The sequence below is a fragment of the Conger conger genome, chromosome 10 (genome assembly GCF_963514075.1).
Source record: "Conger conger chromosome 10, fConCon1.1, whole genome shotgun sequence".
NCBI classification, from domain to species: domain Eukaryota; kingdom Metazoa; phylum Chordata; class Actinopteri; order Anguilliformes; family Congridae; genus Conger; species Conger conger.
The window spans coordinates 2,396,748-2,421,644 of record NC_083769.1 but is presented as its reverse complement, the minus strand read 5'-3'; the positions used below and the strand labels follow the sequence as shown (position 1 = coordinate 2,421,644).

The window sequence follows — 24,897 nt, the reverse complement described above, 5'->3', positions numbered from 1 at the left end:
GCTCCAGCATGCGATGAGTCGAGCGATGTGAACTATATTCTGTGCAGGCATGTGAACTCTGATGGGCCGCAGGAAGAAATAATTGAGTTAATACCACTGAAAGGTGAAACAGAACATGGTATTACTGGAGTGGAAACTCAAAGTTAAAGAACCAAATAGTTATAAATACCCCACTGCAGTCACATATAGCAGTAACATGTGGTAAAGCATTTTAATGAATGCTCATTTACTCCTATTAGTAATGTTGGTCGGCTAATTTAGGCTTGATAGGCTCTGTTACCCTCATTATAAGGCTCAAATATGTTTTGTGGCTCCAGACATTTTTTTTATAGTAAAGGTGAGCTTTAGTAAAGGTCGCCAACCCCTGGATTAGAATAAACTGGGGAAAATCCCCCCCTAGGTCAATGTGGGGTTAAGGGCCTTGCTCAAGGGTACAACTGCTGCACTGATCTTATCATGGCTACACCGGGGATTGAACCACTACCCATGCGGGTCTCAGTCATGTGTTTAACCACTACGCTACAGGCTGCTTATAAAGGCACTACATGTGTGACCTGGTATAAAGTCTCTGTATATGAGCTGTTATAAAGGCTGTGTGTGTGTGTGTGTGTGTGTGTGTGTGTGTGTGTGTGACCTGGTATAAAGTCTCTGTATATGAGCTGTTATAAAGGCTGTGTGTGTGTGTGTGTGTGTGTGTGTGTGTGTGTGTGTGTGTGTGTGACCTGGTATAAAGTCTCTGTATATGAGCTGTTATAAAGGCTGTGTGTGTTGTGTGTGTGTGTGTGTGTGTGTGTGTGTGACCTGGTATAAAGTCTCTGTATATGAGCTGTTATAAAGGCTGTGTGTGTGTGTGTGTGTGTGTGACCTGGTATAAAGTCTCTATGTGAGCTGTTATAAAGGCTGTGTGTGTGTGTGTGTGCGTGTGTGTATGTGTGACTTGGTATAAAGTCTTTGTATGTGAGCTGTTATAAAGGCTGTGTGTGTGTGTGTGTGTGTGTGTGTGTGTGAGACCTGGTATAAAGTCTTTGTATGTGAGCTGTTATAAAGGCTGTGTGTGTGTGTGTGCGTGTGTGTGTGTGTGTGTGTGTGTGTGACCTGGTATAAAGTCTCTATGTGAGCTGTTATAAAGGCTGTGTGTGTGTGTGTGTGCGTGTGTGTATGTGTGACTTGGTATAAAGTCTCTGTATGTGAGCTGTTATAAAGGCTGTGTGTGTGTGTGTGTGTGTGTGTGTGTGACACCTGGTATAAAGTCTCTATGTGAGCTGTTATAAAGGCTGTGTGTGTGTGTGTGCGTGTGTGTATGTGTGACCTGGTATAAAGTCTCTGTATGTGAGCTGTTATAAAGGCTGTGTGTGTGTGTGTGTGTGTGTGTGTGTGTGTGTGTGTGTGTGTGTGTGTGTGTGTGTGACCTGGTATAAAGTCTCTGTATGTGAGCTGTTATAAAGGCTGTGTGTGTGTGTGTGTGTGAGTTTTGATAATGGCTCTGTCTGTGAGTTCTATCAGGTTCGTAGAACAAGCGACCCAGATGCGAGACCGAGATTTTATAACAAAGTCTTTCTTATAAAACAGGCAGGTCAGACAGGTGAAGATCAAAAGCCAGCAAACAGATTCGGTAGGGATGAGGAAGTTTGTAATACAGAGTCCAGGCAAAGGGTCAATACTCCAGATCATCTCTGTTTGTGAGCTGGTATAAAGTCTCTGTGTGTGAGCTGTTATTAAGTATCTGTGTGTGAGCTGTTATTAAGTATCTGTGTGTGAGCTGTTATTAAGTATCTGTGTGTGAGCTGTTATAAAGTCTCTGTGTGTGAGCTGTTATTAAGTATCTGTGTGTGAGCTGTTATTAAGTCTCTGTGTGTGAGCTGTTATTAAGTATCTGTGTGTGAGCTGTTATTTAGTATCTGTGTGTGAGCTGTTATAAAGTCTCTGTGTGTGAGCTGTTATTAAGTATCTGTGTGTGAACTGTTATAAAGTCTCTGTGTGTGAGCTGTTATTAAGTATCTGTGTGTGAACTGTTATAAAGTCTCTGTGTGTGAGCTGTTATTAAGTATCTGTGTGTGAGCTGTTATAAAGTATCTGTGTGTGAGCTGTTATTAAGTCTCTGTGTGTGAACTTTCATGAAGGCTCTTTGTGTAGAGCCTTCAACATATTCTCACCGGATCGATTGATAGATAGACAGTAGTGGATAGATGGATCGATAGACAAATGGATAGATAGATAGATTGCCTGAGCAATCTATCGATATATCTATCTATCTATCCACTGCTGTCTGTCTGTCTATCTGGTGAGAATGTGTTGATGCAGACTGGTGCTGTTGTCAATCAAAGCTCTCATTCTCAAAAACTACTCAACGTAAAAACTTATTATGGAAATGCTTAAAAGACTCAGCTTGTAATATAATAAAAAAAATATTATTGTCAAAAGATATTGCTAATTTAGGTGAAATACACTATTCCCGCTGTGTTATGCCTACCCCCGAAAAGGGACATGTACGTCAAAGTACCCGGATTATATCCTGTTGCCATAGAGATAGAGACCATGCAGTGAGTTTGTTGTGGATAGCCAGCGACTTATGGAAATGTATGTTCCCTGACTTTAATAAATCAACCTAAAGATATAAAAGTTGTAGTAATTGTGCTGGCACACAATCCTACATATTCAAATACTTTTCTACGCTTTTCTACTGAGCTTGTGAAATACTCTCAGCCATTAATTACAAACCCTGGCCTTTTGGTCCTCTTGGCTGGCTCATTTGCACCATGACATATATAAAAGTGTTTGAGCCTGTAGCTGAAATGTGAGCTCTCTCTTATTCCGTACTGTAGGTACGAACGCCTTGAGGAGCAGCTGAATGACCTGACAGAGCTGCACCAGAATGAGATGAGCAATCTGAAGCAGGAGCTGGCCAGCATGGAGGAAAAGGTGGCATACCAGTCATATGAGAGAGCCAGAGACATCCAGGTGAGCCGCACAAAGGGCTAAAGCAACTTTCATTTCATTTTGTGTCATTACATTGCATTCCAATACATGTTTGTTATTTAGCAGACGCTTTTTTCAGATGCTGGCGTTTCCCAACCAGGGTGCCATCAAACGAGCTCAGGTGTGCCATGTGAAAAATCCTTTTTAAAAAGTTTGCATGAATTAAAAAAATCTAATAAAAAAACTTGACAAACACACATCACATTGTTTTCCGTTAATTAACTAAATTGTGGCAGCCCGCCAGTTTAATTTGTCCTGCCACAGTTTCAGAATTAAACTGTAAATGGATTATCTCTGAATTAACCCCCGAAAAGAACATTCAGCCCTGCCATTCTCATGTTACATCAATGTACAGTTGTGTTCAAAAAAATAGCAGTACAACATCAGCAACCTGATGAAGCACTGTTATTTGTGGCAGTGATATTTCTGCATGGCAAATACTTTACTTGTAGATGTAGTAGTGTAACATAAAAACAACAGACCCACCTGGCATGACATGCAAACTGCTTGTTCTGAGTAATTGACTCATTCATTGAAAGGGGCGTGTTCAAAATAATAGCAGTGTAGAGTTTAAATAGATAATTAATTCAGTAAAAAAACAGGTGTCCTTTATTAAGGAAGAAGGGAAGCAATTGTTTCACACATTGTTATAAAATATATTTCCTTCTGAATTGCTACGTAAAATGGGCCATTCCAAACATTGTTCAGAGGAACAACGTCATTTGATCTCAAATGCTTTAAAATGGCAACAAAAACCCGAAACAAGCGGAAGAAAACAAGCGACTACTGTTAAAACTGATCGAAGAATAGTCAGAATGTACCTGTACCTGTAAGTGCTGTTTCAGTCAGAAGACGTTTGATCGAAGCTAAGCTATCAGCAAGAAGCCCCCGTAAAGAACCATTGTTGAAAAAATAAATAAATAAATTTTGCCATGGAACACATCGATTGGCCCAAAGAGAAATGGCTTAACATTCTGTGGACTAATGAGAGCGAAATTGTTATTTTTGGGTCTAGTGGTCGTCAACAGTACATCAGACCACCCCCGGGTACTGAATTCAAGCCACAGTACACGGTGAAGACAGTGAAGCATGGTGGCGCATACCTCTGGTGGGGCCGCAACACCTGGTCCATCAACCTCTGGAACGTGGCCGGGGCTCCATGCACGCCAAAGGGAAGGACGGTGTACTGGTAGAGGCCCGTCGGGGTCGCGAAGGCCGTCTTCTCCCTGGCACGGGGTGTTAGGGGAACTTGCCAATACCCCCTCGTCAGGTCCAGGGTGCTGATGAACCGGGCCGGTCCCAGCCGCTCAATGAGTTCGTCCACCCTCGGCATCGGGTACGCGTCACACAGGGAGATGTCGTTCAGGCGGCGGAAGTCATTACAGAACCGCCAGGTTCCATCCGGCTTGGGGACTAGCACCACGGGACTGGACCAGGCACTGCGGCTTTCCTCAATAACCCCGAGGTCGAGCATTCTCTTCACCTCCTCCTGTATGGCGTGTCGGCGAGCTTCTGGGATTCGGTAGGGTCGTAATCTTACCGTCTTCCCAGGTTCAGTGCTGATGTCGTGGGCGATTAGGTGGGTGCGGCCGGGCATAGTCGAGAAGATGTCCCGGCTTCGATTCACCAGCTCACGTAGCGCTTGCTGCTGGCGGGAGCTCAGTTGCTCTCCAATACTCACGTCAGGGGTCGGTGGGGGCAGCCACTGGGCAGAGAGGACTGGGGTCGGAGCTGGGGGTGGCTCATGCCACCTCTTCATCAGGTTGACGTGGTAGATTTGGAGGCGGTGTCGTCGCCCCGGCTGTCTCACTCGGTAGTTCACAGGTCCTGTGCGTTCCACGACCTCATACGGCCCATGCCATTGGGCCAGAAATTTACATTCACTGGTGGGGACTAGAATCATCACCTTGTCTCCTGGGGCGAATTCTCTCACCTGGGCTCCCCGGTTATACAGCCTGGCTTGCTCCCGTTGTGCCCGTTCCATGTGGGCCCTCATCATGGGCCAGATCTGGGCCATCCGCCGGTCCATCTGCTCCCCATGCTCGATCAGGCTGCGGGTTCGGGACGGTTGCTGTTCCCAAGCCTCCTTCGCCAGGTCCAGTAATCCACGGGGTCGTCTACCGTATAGCAGTTCAAAAGGGGCAAAGCCGGTGGTGCTCTGGGGTACCTCTCAGACTGAGAAGAGAAGATAGGGTAAGAGCTGGTCCCAGTCCTTACCGTCCGTTTCAATCATTTTCCTCAGCATGGCTTTGAGGGTCTGATTGAACCTCTCCACTAGTCCGTCGGTTTGGGGGTGGTAGACGGAGGTTCGTAGTTGGGTCACTTGTAGCAGCCGGCACATCTCCTTTAGGACCCCCGACATGAAACACGATCCTTGGTCGGTCAGGAGTTCCTCCGCTATTCCGACCCTGCTAAACAGCAGGAACAACTCCCTGGCAACCGCCTTTCCGGTCGCGGTCCTGAGCGGGACGGCTTCTGGGTAGCGGGTTGCATAATCCAGGATTACGAGGATGTACCGATGTCCCCGGCTGGACTTCGGTAAGGGCCCCACGATGTCCATCGCAATCCTCCTGAAGGGAACATCAATTATTGGCAGGGGTATTAGTGGGTTCCGAAGGGTTACCTTAGGGCTGTGGAGTTGGCACACGGCACAGTGTCGGCAGTAGTCCTCCACAGCCTTTTTCACCCCGGGCCAGTAGAACCTTGCCAGGATCCTCTCGTAGGTCTTCTCCATCCCCAGATGGGCTCCCAGCAGGTGAGTATGACCTAAGTAGAGGACTCGGGGCACAAACGGTTGAGGGACGAGCAGCTGTTCCACTTCCTCCCCCTGTGGGTTACAGACTCGGTAGAGCAGGTCTTGTTTTACCCTGAAGAAGGGATACGATGGTGTACTCACCGGCCCTTGTGGTACCCCGTTAATGTCTCGGGCATCTCTCCAAGCCTGAGCGAACTTTGGCTCATGTAGTTGGGCAGTGCCAAACCGTGTGGGTGCTTCGGCCTCCTCGCTCACCTCTTGGGGGCCCTCCGAGAAGGCTAGACGGACATCTCTCTCCGGGGGCAGGGCCTCCCCAAGCTCTTTCTCGGACGCAGTGATGGTTCCACTGGTGGCCGGGGTGCTGGGTTGGCGGTTCCTCTCAGGTGGCAGGGCCTCTCCTTCACTGTCCCCAGACGTCGCGGCCCAGACTGGTAGGGGGTTCTGGCGGGCAGCCCGGCGGGGCCGTCGTGGCCTCGTCTCCCTCAGAGGCCGGGGCCCCTCCTCCCAATAAGTCTGGAACAAAGGGCAGTCTCTTCCCATTAGTACCGGTACGGGTAAATTTGGCACAACCCCCGCTCTTACCGCGTGCGTCCCCCGTGGTGTGATTAGGTTGACCCACACCGTGGGGTATTCTCTGGTGTCCCCATGGATACACGCCACGGCCACCTCTTCACCCCTCTTTTCTCCCGCAAACTCTGGTCTTACCAAGGTGATGGCGCTGCCCGAATCCAGCACTGCTACAGTGTCCTGTCCCCCTACTCGTATCGGGAACCTGGGGGCCTTCGTACTCTGGTGCGCCCAGCAGGTGGTCAGGTACAGGCAGGGGTGCGCGGGGCTGCTCGGACCCCTGGCGGTGGGCCTGGACACCTCCCTCCCGGGGCAGTTCCTGGCTAGATGCCCCTCCTCTCCACAGTTATAGCATCTCCACTCCGGCCGTGGTCTCCCTGCGTCAGGTCTGCCCCGCCGATTTTGGTCAGGGCGGGCTGGTGGGCGCTTCACCTGTGCTGGGCACCTAACTGGGCGGCGCGGGGTTTTGGTGCGTTCAGGTTGGAGCATCTTCTGAGTGACCTGATGGTTTTCGAGGAGGCCCACTAGCAGTTCTACGGAGGTGGGTCCCATCTGGGCTATATCCCGTTTGGCTTCCCGGGGTAGAGCGCGGGTGCATCTGTCCAACACCACCCTCTCCAACAGGGGTGGCCCCTCTCCCTCGGCCAGCCAGCTCTTGGTCAGGCGGGTCAGGGCGGCGATTTGGGACCGGGCAGGCTGGGAGGCGTCATAGGCCCATTCGTGGTATCGCTGGGCTCGGGCAGGTAGGCTGAACCCATATTGGGCTAGGATGGCTCTCCTCAACTTGAGGTAGTCGGTGGCGTCAGCCATGTCCATATCTCGATAGGCCTGTTGGGCCTCTCCCGTCAAGAAGGGGGCTAGTATGGCTGCCCAGGCTGCCGGCGGCCATTCTTCACGTTGAGCGGCGCGCTCAAACACCTGGAGGTACGCCTCAACGTCATCATCAGCTGTCATCTTTGTCAACGCCTCTCGGGGGGTTCGTCTCGATCCGTCACGGGGGGATAGGCGGCAGAGTTCGACCACCGCTTCCTGCAGGGCCCGCTGGGACCTCGCCAGCTCCGTGATGGCCGCTTCCATCATCCCTCGGGAGCCCTCCTCTGCTTCCGCTTCTTGCATCTCAGCGAGGGTAGGGGCAGCCAATCGTCTCCTTCTTCGCTCTTCCCCAGGGGGTGTGGCTTCCATTCACTCTCCGTTCTCACCCGTGTTGGTTCTTCGGCCCAGATCAGCTTCCACAGCGTGGCATCAGTATGCCAGCATTCTCCACCATATGTGGTGCCTCGGGGTGAATCCTGAGGTGCAGAGAGTGGGCAGAGCTAGGAACCAACACAGGAGATAGCAGATGTCAGAAAAAATACTTCTTTTTATTTTTTCTGTGTTTTTTTTTTCGGGGTATTGGTGATAGCGCCCCCCCTCAGGGCAAGGGTAGGGGAAAACTGGAGAAATCAAAGGGGCCGTTTAGGCAAAAAATAAACGAAGATTCTTCCCAGACCGGGGTATTTTCCAGGGCTTCCTCCCTCCTCTCCTCTTCGGCCGCGTCAGGGCTGGCGGGAAACACAAAGACAGGGGGTGAATAGGGAGGTAATTTATCTGGCTCACGTGACCGGCGTCCGTTTCCAGGTCTTCGGTGTTGCCGTCCGTGAAGGTGGGGTCTTCCTCAGGTTCAGTATGGCTGGGCGTTGCAGGTCCTTCCTCTCCCTGCCTTCCACACTCTCACACGCTCAGGAATGGCACCAACTGAGCCTGGCTGCAGCCTCGACCGCGCCTTAAATCCCATTCCCTGCTCATTAGGAAAAGAGGCTGCAGGTGAGTCAGTGATTTTCCACTCTGCTAACTCACGTGCGCTGGCCGGGGTCCTGGACCGCAGGTAGAGGGATCTCTCTCCAAGGTGCTGATCTCCCCATCACATCTCTAGGCAGATATACCCCTTCGCACACCTCTCCCAATGCGTGACGTCTGCGCGGTTGACCGGCACGGGCCCCTCCAGGGTTCTCCACCCACGTGGCACAACATTCAGGAGCAGGGGTGCCACAACACGAGTAAGGCAGCAACATCTTGGTTCCAGACAAAAAGGATTGAGGTAATGGAGTGGCCAGCTCAATCCCTCGACCTCAACCTCATAGAGAACTTGTGGGGTGACATTAAAAAGGCAGTTTTTGAAGCAAAACCCAAAAATTCACAGGAACTGTGGAATGTAGTTTGTTCATCCTGGGCTGAGATACCTGTTTCTAGGTGGCAGAAGTTGGTTGACTCGATGCAACGCAGATGCGCAGCATCAATGGTTATGCAACTAAACATTAGTTCAGTAATTTAAAGTGAAGTTAAATCTTGAAAAAGAGTTTGAAGAGAAAAATGTTGACACTGCCATTTCTTTTAACAGATTAATATTCCTTTTCTTTGCTTCCTATAAAAGAATAACGCAGACTTGATAAAATTAGCTAATGCTTTGATTTGGAATTGAATGTGTAATGTTTCCACTACATTTGAAATATTGAACTAAAAGCTATTACATTTTTTTGCATTTTATTCACTTTTTTTTAATGCACTGCTATTTATTTGAACACAACTGTATGCCACTCGCTTTTGAGTGAGATTCTGTAATCTGTGAAAGTGTGCAGTGGAAGGAAAAGGGTTGGGAAACACTGAGATAAGCGACTGCAATACCGAGATAAATGCAATGCAAGTCCTAGATTACAATACCAAGTACAAGGGGGCTGAAAGATTGAGACTGGTGAGGCATAAGGGACAATATATTAAGGCACTCCTGCAGAGGAGGTACAGTTTGAAGACACAAGTCTTTAGACTGTAGACTGTTTCTTTCTTCCCGAAGGTGATCCACTATTCAAATTCAAATGATCTTTCTACACTCACATTGCCAAAGCATACACAGACATAACAAACAACAATTAGGGAATAACAAATACAGTAAACATCCATAAGAAATCAGATTCTACAATTACATCACATACCGTACAATTAGTCATTTTTAGTAAAGAAATGTTTGTGTCATTAGTTATTCACTGTTCCTCAGGTTGTGGTAAGTGCTGCTGAATGCACACCTTCCCTCCTCTCTCCCAGAAGACTTATTTTATTTTGGGGAAGTACAATGATCTAGCTTCACTGTATTCCTCACAGTTTGTGAGGAAATGAAGCTGTCTCCACTTCTTGAAAGTCACAGAGTGAGCACAACCTGGCCTCTCTGGGCAGCCAGGTCTGCCGGTGTCTACCTGTCTCAATGGCCAGGTCACTGATTCAATATTTTGTTAATATTTAGCTTTTAAAAAAATATTTCACTGTGGTCAGGTAATCTGCCACAGCGTACTCTCTTTTTAGGGCCTGATGACATTCTAATTTCTTTGTGTTCTTGTTTGTGCGTCCCAATAGGTGATGTATTTTTTTGTGTTTATGGTCGACTCTAATTACTTCTGGGGTGCTGTCTTGAGGCTGCATTGTGTTAGTGGGGGTTAGTGAACTAAGCCTCAAACCAGCTGGCTGAGGGGACTCTTCTTTGAGCTCATTTCTTGGTATTTCAGGGCCTTATAATGATAGGAGTGGGGGTCGCTGTTTTTGAAGTGAATCCAAAATTTAATTGCCCTTTTTTGGATGTTAATCAATAATGGGTATTGGCCTAATTCTGCCCTGTTTGGTGCTTTCCTCTGGACCTGGAGGATGTTTTGTATGTAGGGTTTCCATGGGGTGTTTGTCCCATTTTGCAAAATATTGCTCTAGGAGCAGGCCCTACACTTCACTGCCATATTATGCAATTGGTTGAATGACTGATTGGAATATTTTGACAGGCAGTATAATTTGGGTATTTCCCTCACCTCCTCCCTGAGTCTCTATCAGCTCCCTCACCTCTCCCTGAGTCTCTGTCAGCTCCCTCGCCTCTCCCTGAGTCTCTATTAGCTCCCTCACCTCCTCCCTGAGTCTCTGTCAGTTCCCTCACCTCTCCCTGAGTCTCTGCCAGCTCCCTCACCTCTCCCTGAGTCTCTATCAGCTCCCTCACCTCCTCCCTGAGTCTCTGTCAGCTCCCTCACCTCTCCCTGAGTCTCTATCAGCTCCCTCACCTCTCCCTGAGTCTCTGTCAGCTCCCTCACCTCCTCCCTGAGTCTCTATCAGCTCCCTCACCTCCTCCCTGAGTCTCTGTCAGCTCCCTCACCTCTCCCTGCCTTAGTCTCTGTCAGCTCCCTCACCTCTCCCTGCCTGAGTCTCTGTCAGCTCCCTCACCTCTCCCTGAGTCTCTATCAGCTCCCTCACCTCTCCCTGAGTCTCTGTCAGCTCCCTCACCTCTCCCTGAGTCTCTGTCAGCTCCCTCACCTCTCCCTGAGTCTCTGTCAGCTCCCTCACCTCTCCCTGAGTCTCTGTCAGCTCCCTCACCTCTCCCTGAGGATCTGTCAGCTCCCTCATCTCTCGCTGAGTCTCTGTCAGCTCCCTCACCTCTCCCTGAGTCTCTGACAGCTCCCTCACCTCTCCCTGAGTCTCTGTCAGCTCCCTCACCTCTCCCTGAGTCTCTATCAGCTCCCTCACCTCTCCCTGAGTCTCTGTCAGCTCCCTCACCTCTCCCTGAGTCTCTATCAGCTCCCTCACCTCTCCCTGAGTCTCTATCAGCTCCCTCACCTCCTCCCTGAGTCTCTGTCAGCTCCCTCACCTCTCCCTGAGTCTCTATCAGCTCCCTCACCTCTCCCTGAGTCTCTATAAGCTCCCTCACCTCTCCCTGAGTCTCTGTCAGCTCCCTCACCTCTCCCTGAGTCTCTATCAGCTCTCTCACCTCTCCCTGAGTCTCTGTCAGCTCCCTCGCCTCTCCCTGAGTCTCTGTTAGCTCCCTCGCCTCTCCCTGAGTCTCTATTAGCTCCCTCACCTCCTCCCTGAGTCTCTGTCAGCTCCCTCACCTCTTCCTGAGTCTCTGCCAGCTCCCTCACCTCTCACTGAGTCTCTATCAGCTCCCTCACCTCCTCCCTGAGTCTCTGTCAGCTCCCTCACCTCTCCCTGAGTCTCTATATCAGCTCCCTCACCTCTCCCTGAGTCTCTGTCAGCTCCCTCACCTCCTCCCTGAGTCTCTATCAGCTCCCTCACCTCCTCCCTGAGTCTCTGTCAGCTCCCTCACCTCTCCCTGCCTTAGTCTCTGTCAGCTCCCTCACCTCTCCCTGCCTGAGTCTCTGTCAGCTCCCTCACCTCTCCCTGAGTCTCTATCAGCTCCCTCACCTCTCCCTGAGTCTCTGTCAGCTCCCTCACCTCTCCCTGAGTCTCTGTCAGCTCCCTCACCTCTCCCTGAGTCTCTGTCAGCTCCCTCACCTCTCCCTGAGGATCTGTCAGCTCCCTCATCTCTCGCTGAGTCTCTGTCAGCTCCCTCACCTCTCCCTGAGTCTCTGACAGCTCCCTCACCTCTCCCTGAGTCTCTGTCAGCTCCCTCACCTCTCCCTGAGTCTCTATCAGCTCCCTCACCTCTCCCTGAGTCTCTGTCAGCTCCCTCACCTCTACCTGACTCTCTATCAGCTCCCTCACCTCTCCCTGAGTCTCTATCAGCTCCCTGCTCCCCTGGCTGAGCTGCTCTTTCAGGAGCTCTGTGTCCCTGCTGGCAGTGAGGTGGGTCAGCACCCGTTCTACCTGCTCCACCTCCTGCAGGGAGGGGCTCTCCCTCATCAGAGCCATGGTGCTGTGCAGGGCAATAATGTATACTAATGTCTGTCCAAAACTAAATACTGAAAGCTTTCTTATACCTGTGCTAGGAAAGCATTTGAACACCTGATAAATCAGAAACCTGTGCGATTCTGATTGTGTGTGTTGATGAGTAGTTGATGTGTGTTGATGAGTAGATGTGTGTGTGATTGTGTGTGTTGATGAGTAGCTGTGTGTGTGATTGTGTGTGTTGATGAGTAGATGTGTGTGAGTGTGTGTGTTGATGAGTAGATGTGTGTGTGATTGTGTGTGTGATTGTGTGTGTTGATGAGTAGCTGTGTGTGTGATTGTGTGTGTTGATGAGTAGCTGTGTGTGTGATTGTGTGTGTTGATGAGTAGATGTGTGTGTGATTGTGTGTGTTGATGAGTAGCTGTGTGTGTGATTGTGTGTGTTGATGAGTAGATGTGTGTGTGATTGTGTGTGTTGATGAGTAGCTGTGTGTGTGATTGTGTGTGTTGATGAGTAGATGTGTGTGTGATTGTGTGTGTTGATGAGTAGATGTGTGTGTGATTGTGTGTGTTGGTGAGTAGCTGTGTGTGTGTTGATGAGTAGATGTGTGTGTGATTGTGTGCGTTGATGAGTAGCTGTGTGTGACTGTGTGTGTTGGTGAGTAGCTGTGTGTGTGTTGATGAGTAGCTGTGTGTGTGATTGTGTGTGTTGATGAGTAGATGTGTGTGTGATTGTGTGTGTGATTGTGTGTGTTGATGAGTAGCTGTGTGTGTGATTGTGTGTGTTGATGAGTAGCTGTGTGTGTGATTGTGTGTGTTGATGAGTAGATGTGTGTGTGTGATTGTGTGTGTTGATGAGTAGCTGTGTGTGATTGTGTGTGTTGGTGAGTAGCTGTGTGTGTGTTGATGAGTAGCTGTGTGTGTGATTGTGTGTGTTGATGAGTAGCTGTGTGTGTGATTGTGTGTGTTGTTGAGTAGCTGTGTGTGTGATTGTGTGTGTTGATGAGTAGCTGTGTGTGTGATTGTGTGTGTTGATGAGTAGCTGTGTGTGTGATTGTGTGTGTTGCTGTGTAGCTGTGTGTGTGATTGTGTGTGTTGATGAGTAGCTGTGTGAGTGATTGTGTGTGTTGATGAGTAGCTGTGTGTGTGATTGTGTGTGTTGATGAGTAGCTGTGTGTGTGATTGTGTGTGTTGATGAGTAGCTGTGTGAGTGATTGTGTGTGTTGATGAGTAGCTGTGTGTGTGATTGTGTGTGTTGATGAGTAGCTGTGTGTGTGATTGTGTGTGTTGATGAGTAGCTGTGTGTGTGATTGTGTGTGTTGATGAGTAGATGTGTGTGTGATTGTGTGTGTTGATGAGTAGCTGTGTGTGTGATTGTGTGTGTTGATGAGTAGATGTGTGTGTGTGATTGTGTGTGTTGATGAGTAGCTGTGTGTGATTGTGTGTGTTGGTGAGTAGCTGTGTGTGTGTTGATGAGTAGCTGTGTGTGATTGTGTGTGTTGATGAGTAGCTGTGTGTGTGATTGTGTGTGTTGATGAGTAGATGTGTGTGTGATTGTGTGTGTTGATGAGTAGCTGTGTGTGTGATTGTGTGTGTTGATGAGTAGATGTGTGTGTGTGATTGTGTGTGTTGATGAGTAGCTGTGTGTGATTGTGTGTGTTGGTGAGTAGCTGTGTGTGTGTTGATGAGTAGCTGTGTGTGATTGTGTGTGTTGATGAGTAGCTGTGTGTGTGATTGTGTGTGTTGATGAGTAGATGTGTGTGTGATTGTGTGTGTTGATGAGTAGCTGTGTGTGTGATTGTGTGTGTTGATGAGTAGATGTGTGTGTGTGATTGTGTGTGTTGATGAGTAGCTGTGTGTGATTGTGTGTGTTGGTGAGTAGCTGTGTGTGTGTTGATGAGTAGCTGTGTGTGATTGTGTGTGTTGATGAGTAGCTGTGTGTGTGATTGTGTGTGTTGATGAGTAGATGTGTGTGTGATTGTGTGTGTTGATGAGTAGCTGTGTGTGTGATTGTGTGTGTTGATGAGTAGATGTGTGTGTGATTGTGTGTGTTGATGAGTAGATGTGTGTGTGATTGTGTGTGTTGGTGAGTAGCTGTGTGTGTGTTGATGAGTAGATGTGTGTGTGATTGTGTGCGTTGATGAGTAGCTGTGTGTGACTGTGTGTGTTGGTGAGTAGCTGTGTGTGTGTTGATGAGTAGCTGTGTGTGTGATTGTGTGTGTTGATGAGTAGATGTGTGTGTGATTGTGTGTGTGATTGTGTGTGTTGATGAGTAGCTGTGTGTGTGATTGTGTGTGTTGATGAGTAGCTGTGTGTGTGATTGTGTGTGTTGATGAGTAGATGTGTGTGTGTGATTGTGTGTGTTGATGAGTAGCTGTGTGTGATTGTGTGTGTTGGTGAGTAGCTGTGTGTGTGTTGATGAGTAGCTGTGTGTGTGATTGTGTGTGTTGATGAGTAGCTGTGTGTGTGATTGTGTGTGTTGTTGAGTAGCTGTGTGTGTGATTGTGTGTGTTGATGAGTAGCTGTGTGTGTGATTGTGTGTGTTGATGAGTAGCTGTGTGTGTGATTGTGTGTGTTGCTGTGTAGCTGTGTGTGTGATTGTGTGTGTTGATGAGTAGCTGTGTGAGTGATTGTGTGTGTTGATGAGTAGCTGTGTGTGTGATTGTGTGTGTTGATGAGTAGCTGTGTGTGTGATTGTGTGTGTTGATGAGTAGCTGTGTGAGTGATTGTGTGTGTTGATGAGTAGCTGTGTGTGTGATTGTGTGTGTTGATGAGTAGCTGTGTGTGTGATTGTGTGTGTTGATGAGTAGCTGTGTGTGTGATTGTGTGTGTTGATGAGTAGCTGTGTGTGTGATTGTGTGTGTTGATGAGTAGCTGTGTGTGTGATTGTGTGTGTGATTGTGTGTCACAGGAGGCGGTGGAGTCGTGCCTGACGCGCATCACTAAGCTGGAGCTGCAGCAGCAGCAGCAGCAGGTGGTGCAGCTGGAGGGGGTGGAGAACGCCAACGCCCGCGCCCTCCTGGGCAAGTTCATCAACGTCATCCTGGCCCTCATGGCCGTGCTGCTGGTCTTCGTCTCCACACTGGCCAACTTCATCACCCCTCTGATGAAGACGAGGGAGCGTGTGGCGGCCACAGTGCTGCTTGCACTCTTCCTCTTCTCTCTGTGGAAACACTGGGACTACCTGGAGGTGTGGCTTCTGCCTAGCTGAGCAGCTGGCCCCCTCCCTTTTACGCCCCTTTCACACCCGCAGACTAAGAAAAACGGACTTGCGCTGGAATCTGACCTAAAGCACTGAGGCCAGGATGAGATGGACTTATAGACTTAGAGAGACTGGCTAAAGGGCAACATGCTTAGAGAGACCAGTTAATGTGGAACACACTAAGAGAGACCGGATGACAGGGAACACACTTCGAGAGACCGTGATGGCAGGATCGGATGTCCCGTTTTCACTACCTTTCGTACTACCTTATAGAACTGTGAGGCACATTCCCATGTTCGCTTCATTTCGTTCGAAGACATGCGGTTTTGTTTGTGACCATGATCAGTTGTTTTTTCAACTTTAAAAGCAAAGATGGGGAACTCAATTAGAGAGACCAGCTAACAGGGAACACACTTAGAGAGACCGGCTAACGGGGAACACACTCAGAGAGACCGGCTAACGGGGAACACACTCAGAGAGACCGGCTGACGTGGAACACACTTAGAGAGACCGGCTGACGGAGAGACCGGCTGAAGGGGAAAACACTTAGAGAGACCGGCTAACAGGGAACACACTCAGAGAGACCGGCTGAAGGGGAACACACTTAGAGAGACTGGCTGATGGGGAACACACTTAGAGAGACCGGCTGACGGAGAGACCGGCTGAAGGGGAACACACTTAGAGAGACCGGCTGACGGGGAACACACTTAGAGAGACCGGCTGACGGGGAACACGCTTTGAGAGACCGACTGACGGGGAACACACTTAGAGAGACCGGCTGACGGGGAACACACTTAGAGAGACTGGCTGAGGGAGAGACCGGCTGACGGGGAACACACTTAGAGAGACCGGCTGACGGGGAACACACTTAGAGAGACCGGCTGACTGGGAACACGCTTAGAGAGACCGGCTGACGGGGAACACACTTAGAGAGACCGGCTGATGGGGAACACACTTAGAGAGACTGGCTGACGGGAAACACGCTTAGAGAGACTGGCTGATGGGAAACACGCTTAGAGAGACCGGCTGACGGGGAACACACTTAGAGAGACCAGCTGACGTGGAACACACTTAGAGAGACCGTGATGGCAGGATCGAATGTTCGGTTTTCACTACCTTTCGTACTACCTTATAGAACCATGAAGCACATTACCATGTTCTCTTCATTTTGTTCAAAGATGTGCGGTTTTGTTTGTGGCCACGATTTAAAAGCAAAGAGATCAGGTTTTGTATGATGGAAATTAATCTCTCCCTCATGCTGCTACATTGCAGTTTGTGTGCATGGAGCGATGCTGAAGATGATGATGATGATGATAATTATGATGAGGATGTTAACGATGATGATGCGGATGATGAAGATGATCTGATGTAATGGCTGAGAGAGCAGGGGACTGGTGAGGTCTGCTTGCTACTGCTATGCTACTGTGTGTCATCAAGGATTTAAAAAGAAAGACACTTGCACTTGTTACTTGCACTAACTGTGACAGAGCTATAAGGTGAACTTTATTGTATTTATAATTTTTTTATTTATTTACATCAATGCACAGACAATAATTTAAATGGCTATACCACTGGAATTCACCAGAAAGATGTGGTTGTCCAATTTCGTTTTTTGAAATTTGGAGAATGCGCTTTAACAAAGTGCCGTTTTGTGCAGTTTGTCGGGTAAAACACCCTTTTAAAAACACTATTTCTAAGGGCTTTCTTTCCTGTCTTTATTTCAATGTCTTTGGCATTAATGATACGCATAGTAGGTGATCAATGACACGCATAGCAGGTGATTAATGATACGCATTGTAGATGATCATGAGGTAGACTGCTCATTGATGACATAATATTCAGAAATATTCAGTCTAGCGTAATGTGTGCGTCTATTAATTACCAAGCAACCATTGACTTATATTAATCAGGATTATTATTATTATGTAATAATAACAAAATAATTATAATAATACTTTTTAATAAAATTGATTATTTGTAATTTCATTAAACAGTGAAATCAAAATGAGCTTTTTCATCAATTTAGTCAATTTGCAATAACTACACAAACCTGTCTTAAAAGTACATATTCCCCCCCATAAAAAAATATTTATATATTTTAACTCCAAAGCTTTTCTCCCTCTCCTTTGTGGATATTAATTTAGATTTCAGTGGGCGTGTATGTCGATCAAATGCCTGCCAATTTTCCATTCCCCCTCCCATCTATGTGCTTTCTACCCCCTGCCCTTCAGAAATTCCCCCGGAAAGAATAGCTTCACTCGCATATATGCCATCTCGCGGAAGTCATTATTATTATAAATATATAATTATATTATTATAATAATATGTGTTTTTCACTGTTGTAAAGCACTTTGTGCTGTATGCTTGAAAAGTGCTACACAAATCAAGTTATAAATCACATCATGCTGCTCTGGTACTGCTGTTAATATGAAGGAAATAAATGTACATAATTCAGCTCTTACTGGGGTTGTTTTTATTTTCAGATACGCAGCCACTCTTTTTGTTTCAGCCAGTCTGGATACATGATTTTGATCCGGAACCTGTATGTCAATCATTCACTCTGTACAGTACAGCCTCTCTCTGGTGTACACTCACTCTGCTCTGTATAGTACAGTCTCTCTGGTGTACACTCACTCTGCTCTGTATAGTACAGTCTCTGGTGTACACTCACTCTGCTCTGTATAGTACAGTCTCTGGTGTACACTCACTCTGCTCTGTATAGTACAGTCTCTGGTGTACACTCACTCTGCTCTGTATAGTACAGTCTCTGGTGTACACTCACTCTGCTCTGTACAGTACAGCCTCACTCTGGTGTACACTCACTCTGCTCTGTACAGTACAGTCTCTCTGGTGTACACTCACTCTGCTCTGTACAGTACAGTCTCTCTGGTGTACACTCACTCTGCTCTGTACAGTACAGTCTCTCTGGTGTACACTCACTCTGCTCTGTACAGTACAGTCTCTCTGGTGTACACTCACTCTGCTCTGTACAGTACAGTCTCTCTGGTGTACACTCACTCTGCTCTGTACAGTACAGTCTCTCTGGTGTACACTCACTCTGCTCTGTACAGTACAGCCTCACTCTGGTGTACACTCACTCTGCTCTGTACAGTACAGTCTCTCTGGTGTACACTCACTCTGCTCTGTACAGTACAGTCTCTGGTGTACACTCACTCTGCTCTGTACAGTACAGTCTCTCTGGTGTACACTCACTCTGCTCTGTACAGTACAGCCTCACTCTGGTGTACACTCACTCTGCTCTGTACAGTACAGACTCCATGTGTCCAGTCCCCTCCAGAAGTGACAGCGAGGCCAATTCCTTTGTTTACTGAATACATTTGGGGTTGAGATAAAAAGACAAGACGAGACAAGAGTTCAGAATTTCAGCTTTTATTACCTGGTATTTACACCTAATGTGTTAAACGACTTACAACATAGCACCTTTGGTATCAGACCACCCAATTTTTAGGTGAGCAAAGGTATTGGAAGAGAGTGTATTTAAGGAAATTAAAATAAATAACACTTAATGTTTGGTAGCATATCTCTTGCTCGCAATAGCTGCATCAAGCCTACAACCCATCACCAAAATCTGTTGTGATGCTTTTCCAGGCTTTTACTGCAGCCTCTTTTAGTTGTTGTTTGTTTCAGGGGGTTTTTCCCTTCAATCTCCTCTTGAGGAGGTGAAATGCATGTTCAATTGAGTTAAGGTCTGGTCTTGGCCTTCCACTTTTTCTCCCTGTTGTGTTTGCAGTGTGTTTTGGGTTATTGTCTTGCTGCATGATGAAATTTCTCCCAAGTAGTTTGGACACTTTTCTCTGCGAGTTGCCAGACAGAATGTTTTTGTAGGCTTCTGAATTCATTCTGCTGCTACCATCATGAGTTATATCCTCAATAAAGATTAGTGAGCCCACTGCAGAAGCAGCCATGCAAGCCCAAGCCATGACACTTTCTCCACCCTGCTTCACAGATGAACTTGTATGTTTTGGATCATGAGCAGATCCCTACTTTCTCTACACTTTGGCCTTTCCATCACTTTGGTAGAGGTTAATCTTTGTCTCATCAGTCCATAAAACATTGTTCCAGAACTTTTGTGCCTCATCTCTACATATTTGCTCATTGTAATCCGATTTTTACTATTGATGAGTGGTTTCATCTTGTAGATTAGCCTCTATATTGCTGCTCTCTAAGTCTTCAAATGGTTGATTGAGATACCTTCACCTCTACCCTGTGGAGATTGTTTGTGATGTCACTGACTGACATTGCAAGTTATTGTACAAGCTATCCCCAATCAACTCCGATCAACTTCCCATCTTTTCTATGCTTCAAAATGGCAGCTCTCTGGTCTTCACGTTGGTTTATCTTTTCTACCACAAATACAGGCAAAACCCAAGACCAGACATTCAGGTCACATGTTCCAATACTTTTGCTCACCTAAAAATTGGGTGATCTGATCCAAAACCTTCTTTAACAAATCTAGATAAAAATACCAGGAAATAAAAGCTGAAATTTGGATCTATCATCTCGTGTCCATCTTTTGACTTCAAACTCAAATGGAGGAATTGACCTTGCTGTTCCAATACTTTTGCAGGGGACCATACAGGATTTCCACAGTGAAGTAACCAGAGTTTTCCAACACCAGACATGCATTTCTTTACATATAGCTGTTTTATGTAGGCAAGCACACACATATAGAAAATGTTTGGCAGTATATTGTCTATTTTTATGTGATAAAAGTAGTGACTAGACTAATAGCATAATATCACATATAAAAATACAATTTGCTGTAGTATATACACTCCGTGAGCACTTTATTAGGTATTTATTAGCCTTATTGGTCTTTTGGTCCTGTAGTATATCCACTTAGAGTGCTCTTTTGCATACCACTGTTGTAATGAGTGGTTATTTGCGTTACGGTCATCTTCCAGTCAGCTTTGACCAGTCTGGCCCTTGTCCTCTGACCTCTCATTAACAGTGTATTTTTGCAGAGAACTGCTGCTCTCTAAATGTTTTTTGTTTTTCACACCATTCTTTGCAAACTCTGGAGACTACTGTGTGTGAACATCCCAGGAGATCAGCAGTTTCTGAGATACTCAAACCAGCCTGTCTGGCACCAACAATCATTACACGGTCAAAGTCACTTAGATCACATTTCTTCCCCATTCCGTAGTTGGTCTGAAAAACAGCTGAACCTCTTGAACATGTGTGCATGCTTTATGCATTTAGTTGCTGCCACATGATTGGCTGATAAAATATTAGCATTAAAAAGCTGGGGTACAGGTTTACCTAATAGAGAGGTCACTGAGTGTATTTTTAAAATGATACCAGGTAAAGGCACCAGAATCATTTGTTATTGCCACCTGTTTTCCAAAAGTCACAAATATAATTGCTTTGGAATATTACTTTTGGTTCATTCATTTAATTTGGTTGATACTGCAGCTACATAGATCCAGTAAAAGAGTGATCCCCCATCATGCCGTTCTTCTCTATGGGCAGTGAGTGTTCATCTCCCTTTTAATGGAAGGTGAGTCAAAAAGGGACTTGTGTCACATACACTATCAGCGAGAAAGAAAGGTTACTTATAGCTATAGATATGGAAGGTACGAGTCAATTATCTCGCAGTTGTTTTTTTGTTAAATTTTTCTCAGTTACAAAGTCACCTGCCCTTCAAGTCCACAAACACACATCAGCCAGACTTTCCATTTACAGCAAAAATCAAGATCTCAACTGAACCACAGCAGGTGTAACCATCGTTCAAAGGGTGCAGTCATGCCCTGAGGTTCCTACTGCAGGCCTCCTCATGAGGAGAATATGCTAATACTTACCTTATATCTGATTTACTATAAATAATTATTGGCCCACACTTCATCCATGAGGGTGGGCTGTTGTTGGTCCAGACTCCTTGAGGGTGGGCTGTTGTTGGTCCAGACTCCATGAGGGTGGGCTGTTGTTGGTCCAGACTCCATGAGGGTGGGCTGTTGTTGGTCCAGACTCCATCCATGAGGGTGAGCTGTTGTTGGTCCAGACTCCATGAGGGTGGGCTGTTGTTGGTCCAGACTCCATCCATGAGGGGGGCTGTTGTTGGTCCAGACTCCATCCATGAGGGTGAGCTGTTGTTGGTCCAGACTCCATGAGGGTGGGCTGTTGTTGGTCCAGACTCCATGAGGGTGGGCTGTTGTTGGTCCAGACTCCATGAGGGTGGGCTGTTGTTGGTCCAGACTCCATGAGGGTGGGCTGTTGTTGGTCCAGACTCCATGAGGGTGGGCTGTTGTTGGTCCAGACTCCATGAGGGTGGGCTGTTGTTGGCCCAGACTCCATCCATGAGGGGGGCTGTTGTTGGTCCAGACTCCATCCATGAGGGTGGGCTGTTGTTGGCCCAGACTCCATCCGGAAAGGAAGGAGAGGCTGTCACCCCCCTCCAGCCCGTGGTGTCTTCTCCTTACACTATTGCACTTTAACTCATCCTTTCCAGGGCCTTTTGCTAAGCCATGCTAACAGCGCATATATATCTACTGTAGTAAATAAAATATCATTATCGAGCTAAGGAATTTATTCCAAAACAGTCTACCAAGCAGTGGCGGCTGGTATAAATGGGCTATGCCCTCCCTATCTTTTAAATAATTAAAAACTGGGAAATACGTTTTTTTAAATTACCCTTGTGTAGGTCTCGTTTTCGTCCTATTTAATGTCAGTAAATTAATTGAACCGGTTTAGTTTGAGTCATGGTGAAACAAGGAACAACATCACCATCTAATGGTTATAAGAAAAACTTGGTTTATGACCAATATTTTGGCTACACGGTTACTTATTCTCAGCACCAGGTCAGTATAGGTATTAAAGTGTCGAGTGTGTTACATGCTTTATATAGAGTTACACGCCCCTTGTTACTCATTTGGGCTAAATATGTTACAGGTCTGTGTTTGGCATGCCCCTCAATGTGTTATCCAGTGAAGGCGTATGAGTGGAAATAGCGGCACAAATATGAATAAGGTGGACTATATACTTCGTAAATCATCTGTTTTGTAGGATGTCTTTGGAGAAAAAAACAATTAAAAAAGAGATCGGGGACCAAACCATGTGCAGTTTAGACAACAGGAAAAACAACAAAATTCTAAGTTGGTTTTTCTTGGTTTGAATGAAAGGACTGGCTAGCTAACAGCGAGCGTAGCGCAAATTCACTATCAAGAATCGTGGATTGTATTCAATTTCGTGGAGGACACAAGTTAGCTCTGCGATGGGTAGGATGAAACTACCACATCAATACACTGGGGCATGTTTCTGTTCACCAGTTTTTTAGTTCTTTTTTTTTTTTTGACGTGGCATGCGTTAGCCAGTGTGTAATTGTGCTTAGGTAGGCTACATTACTGACTGTTCAGTCATGGAGATTTCTCTTTAGTGCGCCTACTAAATCAAGGCTTAATTTCATAGTTTTATTGCTGTAATAGACAAAGACATTGGGGGTCCTATAGCTCCACTGGTAGTGCATGGCTCTAACACTGCCAAAGTTATGGATTCAATCCCTGCTAACTGATGTCAACCATACTGATAAATCTATGCGCTCTGGTATTGTCAGTTCATTTGCATTCATTGAATGACATGTATACTAATGACATGTTTTCAAATGCTATACTGGAGCATGAGCAGTTGATGGGTGTTAGACTTTTAGTTTTTAGCCCTCCCATCCAGTATCACCATCCACCACCACTGCTACCAAGAGATATGAAATCCATTTTGCACTTTCACAACCAGTGGGTTGGACGCCATTACTTTCATTGACCATCAGATGTCGCTGTGGCATAGAAGAACAAAGCACATACAATTGTGACTTACAGGGACAGTCTAGCTTCTGGGATTTTTTATTTAAAGTGTATGTTCTTGATTTAAATGCAAATCTCTAAGTATCCTTCATCACACACAACAACTGTTTCAGATACTTAGAGATTTTCATTTAAAGGTCCCATATTTTGGAGAATTAGATTTCCATTTCTATGTGGATTATACAGGAGTTGATGGTGTTATAAAAACACAGTGAATGTATCAAAACGAATAGTACCCAAATCATTTCACAAAATCTGTATGAAGAAAATGTGCATTTAAAAGAGCTGTTAGGAATTCCGTGAAATAGTGATATCACAGTTACTGAAACAGCCTGTTCTTGGGATTTAGGATAATTAGGATTTAATTAATTAGAGGGTAATAAATACACATTCAACCTCTGGTGGCATAACTTGACTTGAAGTTTATTTTCTTGCTTTAGACCAAAACATCTGAATGCCGCATCTAAGACCCTAGGTAAACAATACAATAAGCTCAATAAATAAAGGTGACATTAATCTCCCAAGGCCAGAACTTGATCAGCTTCAAGTGAGCCTCTTCAAGGCTATGATGACAGATTACCTCTCTGATCCGCGTCGTCAGCAGTTTGTGGGCATCAGTACATACAGTCCAGTGAATACATTCTAACACAAACATACACACAGAGCTATCAATATATGAAACAGATTCGTTTAATAATTCATTTAATAGGTGCAGGTCCAGATTTCCTGCAGTGCTGGTTAATGATGGACCTAGAGAGGCTGAATGACCTGTTCTCCTCCTCATGTATTCTTACAGTATGTTTAATGTGGGCTGAGAGGTCTATTCTTTTAGTATATTCTTATGTTCTTATGCTCTAGAAAAGCTATTTCGCCATGTTCTAGATCAGTGGTTCCCAAACATGGTCCTGGGCCCCCCTGTGTATGCTGGTTTTCGTTCCAAACATAATTGCAATCTCAGAATTTTAACAAGCAGACTTAATTAGGTTATGCAAGCCACATTGTCAGATATAGCTATGCATACCAAGTTCATATTATATAGCTTATTGTGCTATATTGCAAACTACTGCAAAAAATAAATACATTGTTAAATGATCAAATTAGTTGAATTAATATTCTCCCAATTGGTGAAAGTGTGGACACCTGCCTACTAAACCGAACCATCAGGAAGATAATGAATTCAGACAAAGAAAATGTGAAAGAGCCAAACCTGTATGGTGTTCATTATTAATTAAATAAAACAATAACCCAAATAGGCATATTGATTAACCTCAGTCTCTCATTTGATCAAAAAATGTATTTATGTTTATGTAATTGTTTCCACAATATGAACTTGGGAATAGTATACTTCATGGCATGCATAACTATTTCTGACATAATGTGGCTTACACAAAGCAAGAAATGGTAAATGGTTGGCATTTATATTACATTACATTACATTAATGGCATTTGGCAGACGCTCTTATCCAGAGCGACATACAACAAAGTGCATACCCATAACCAGGGATAAGTGCGCTGAAAGACCCTAGAGGGAAGTACAATTTCAACTGCTACCTGTACAACAAAGATAAGGACCAGGGCCTATTAGAATTTTTTTTTTAAATATAAACAAACAACAAAGCAAAAGTGACCAAAAATGAACTAGCCAAACACTGCTTACCTAGCCAAACTAAAAATACCGATACACAATCTGTTAATCACAGAAAGACAACAATTAAGGTTCATAGGGAGGGACGGGGAGAGGTGCTGCTTGAAGAGGTGCGTCTTCAGTTTGCGCTTGAAGGTGGGGAGAGATTCTACAGTTCTGACCTCAACGGGGAGTTCATTCCACCATCGTGGAGCCAGAACAGACAGTCATCGTGAGCATGAGGTGGAAGTTCGGAGAGGGGGAGGTGCCAAGCGGCCTGTGGAGGCTGAACGAAGAGGTCTGGCAGGGGTGTAGGGTCTGATGATTTTTTTTAGGT

The 24,897-nt window shown here is 46.2% G+C and overlaps 1 protein-coding gene across 1 annotated transcript in view; it reads left to right on the top strand.

Annotated features, from left to right (window-relative positions):
* The window catches only part of LOC133138183 (transmembrane and coiled-coil domains protein 2-like), a 57,709-nt gene extending 40,133 nt beyond the window's left edge, over window positions 1–17,576 (top strand). Inside the window, exons 5-6 of the mRNA XM_061256724.1 lie at window positions 2,823–2,958; window positions 14,832–17,576. Coding sequence (XP_061112708.1) covers window positions 2,823–2,958; window positions 14,832–15,131 — 436 coding nt within the window. The 3' untranslated portion in view covers window positions 15,132–17,576. The remainder of the gene's footprint in view (window positions 1–2,822; window positions 2,959–14,831) is intronic.
* Window positions 17,577–24,897: the final 7,321 nt, after the last annotated feature.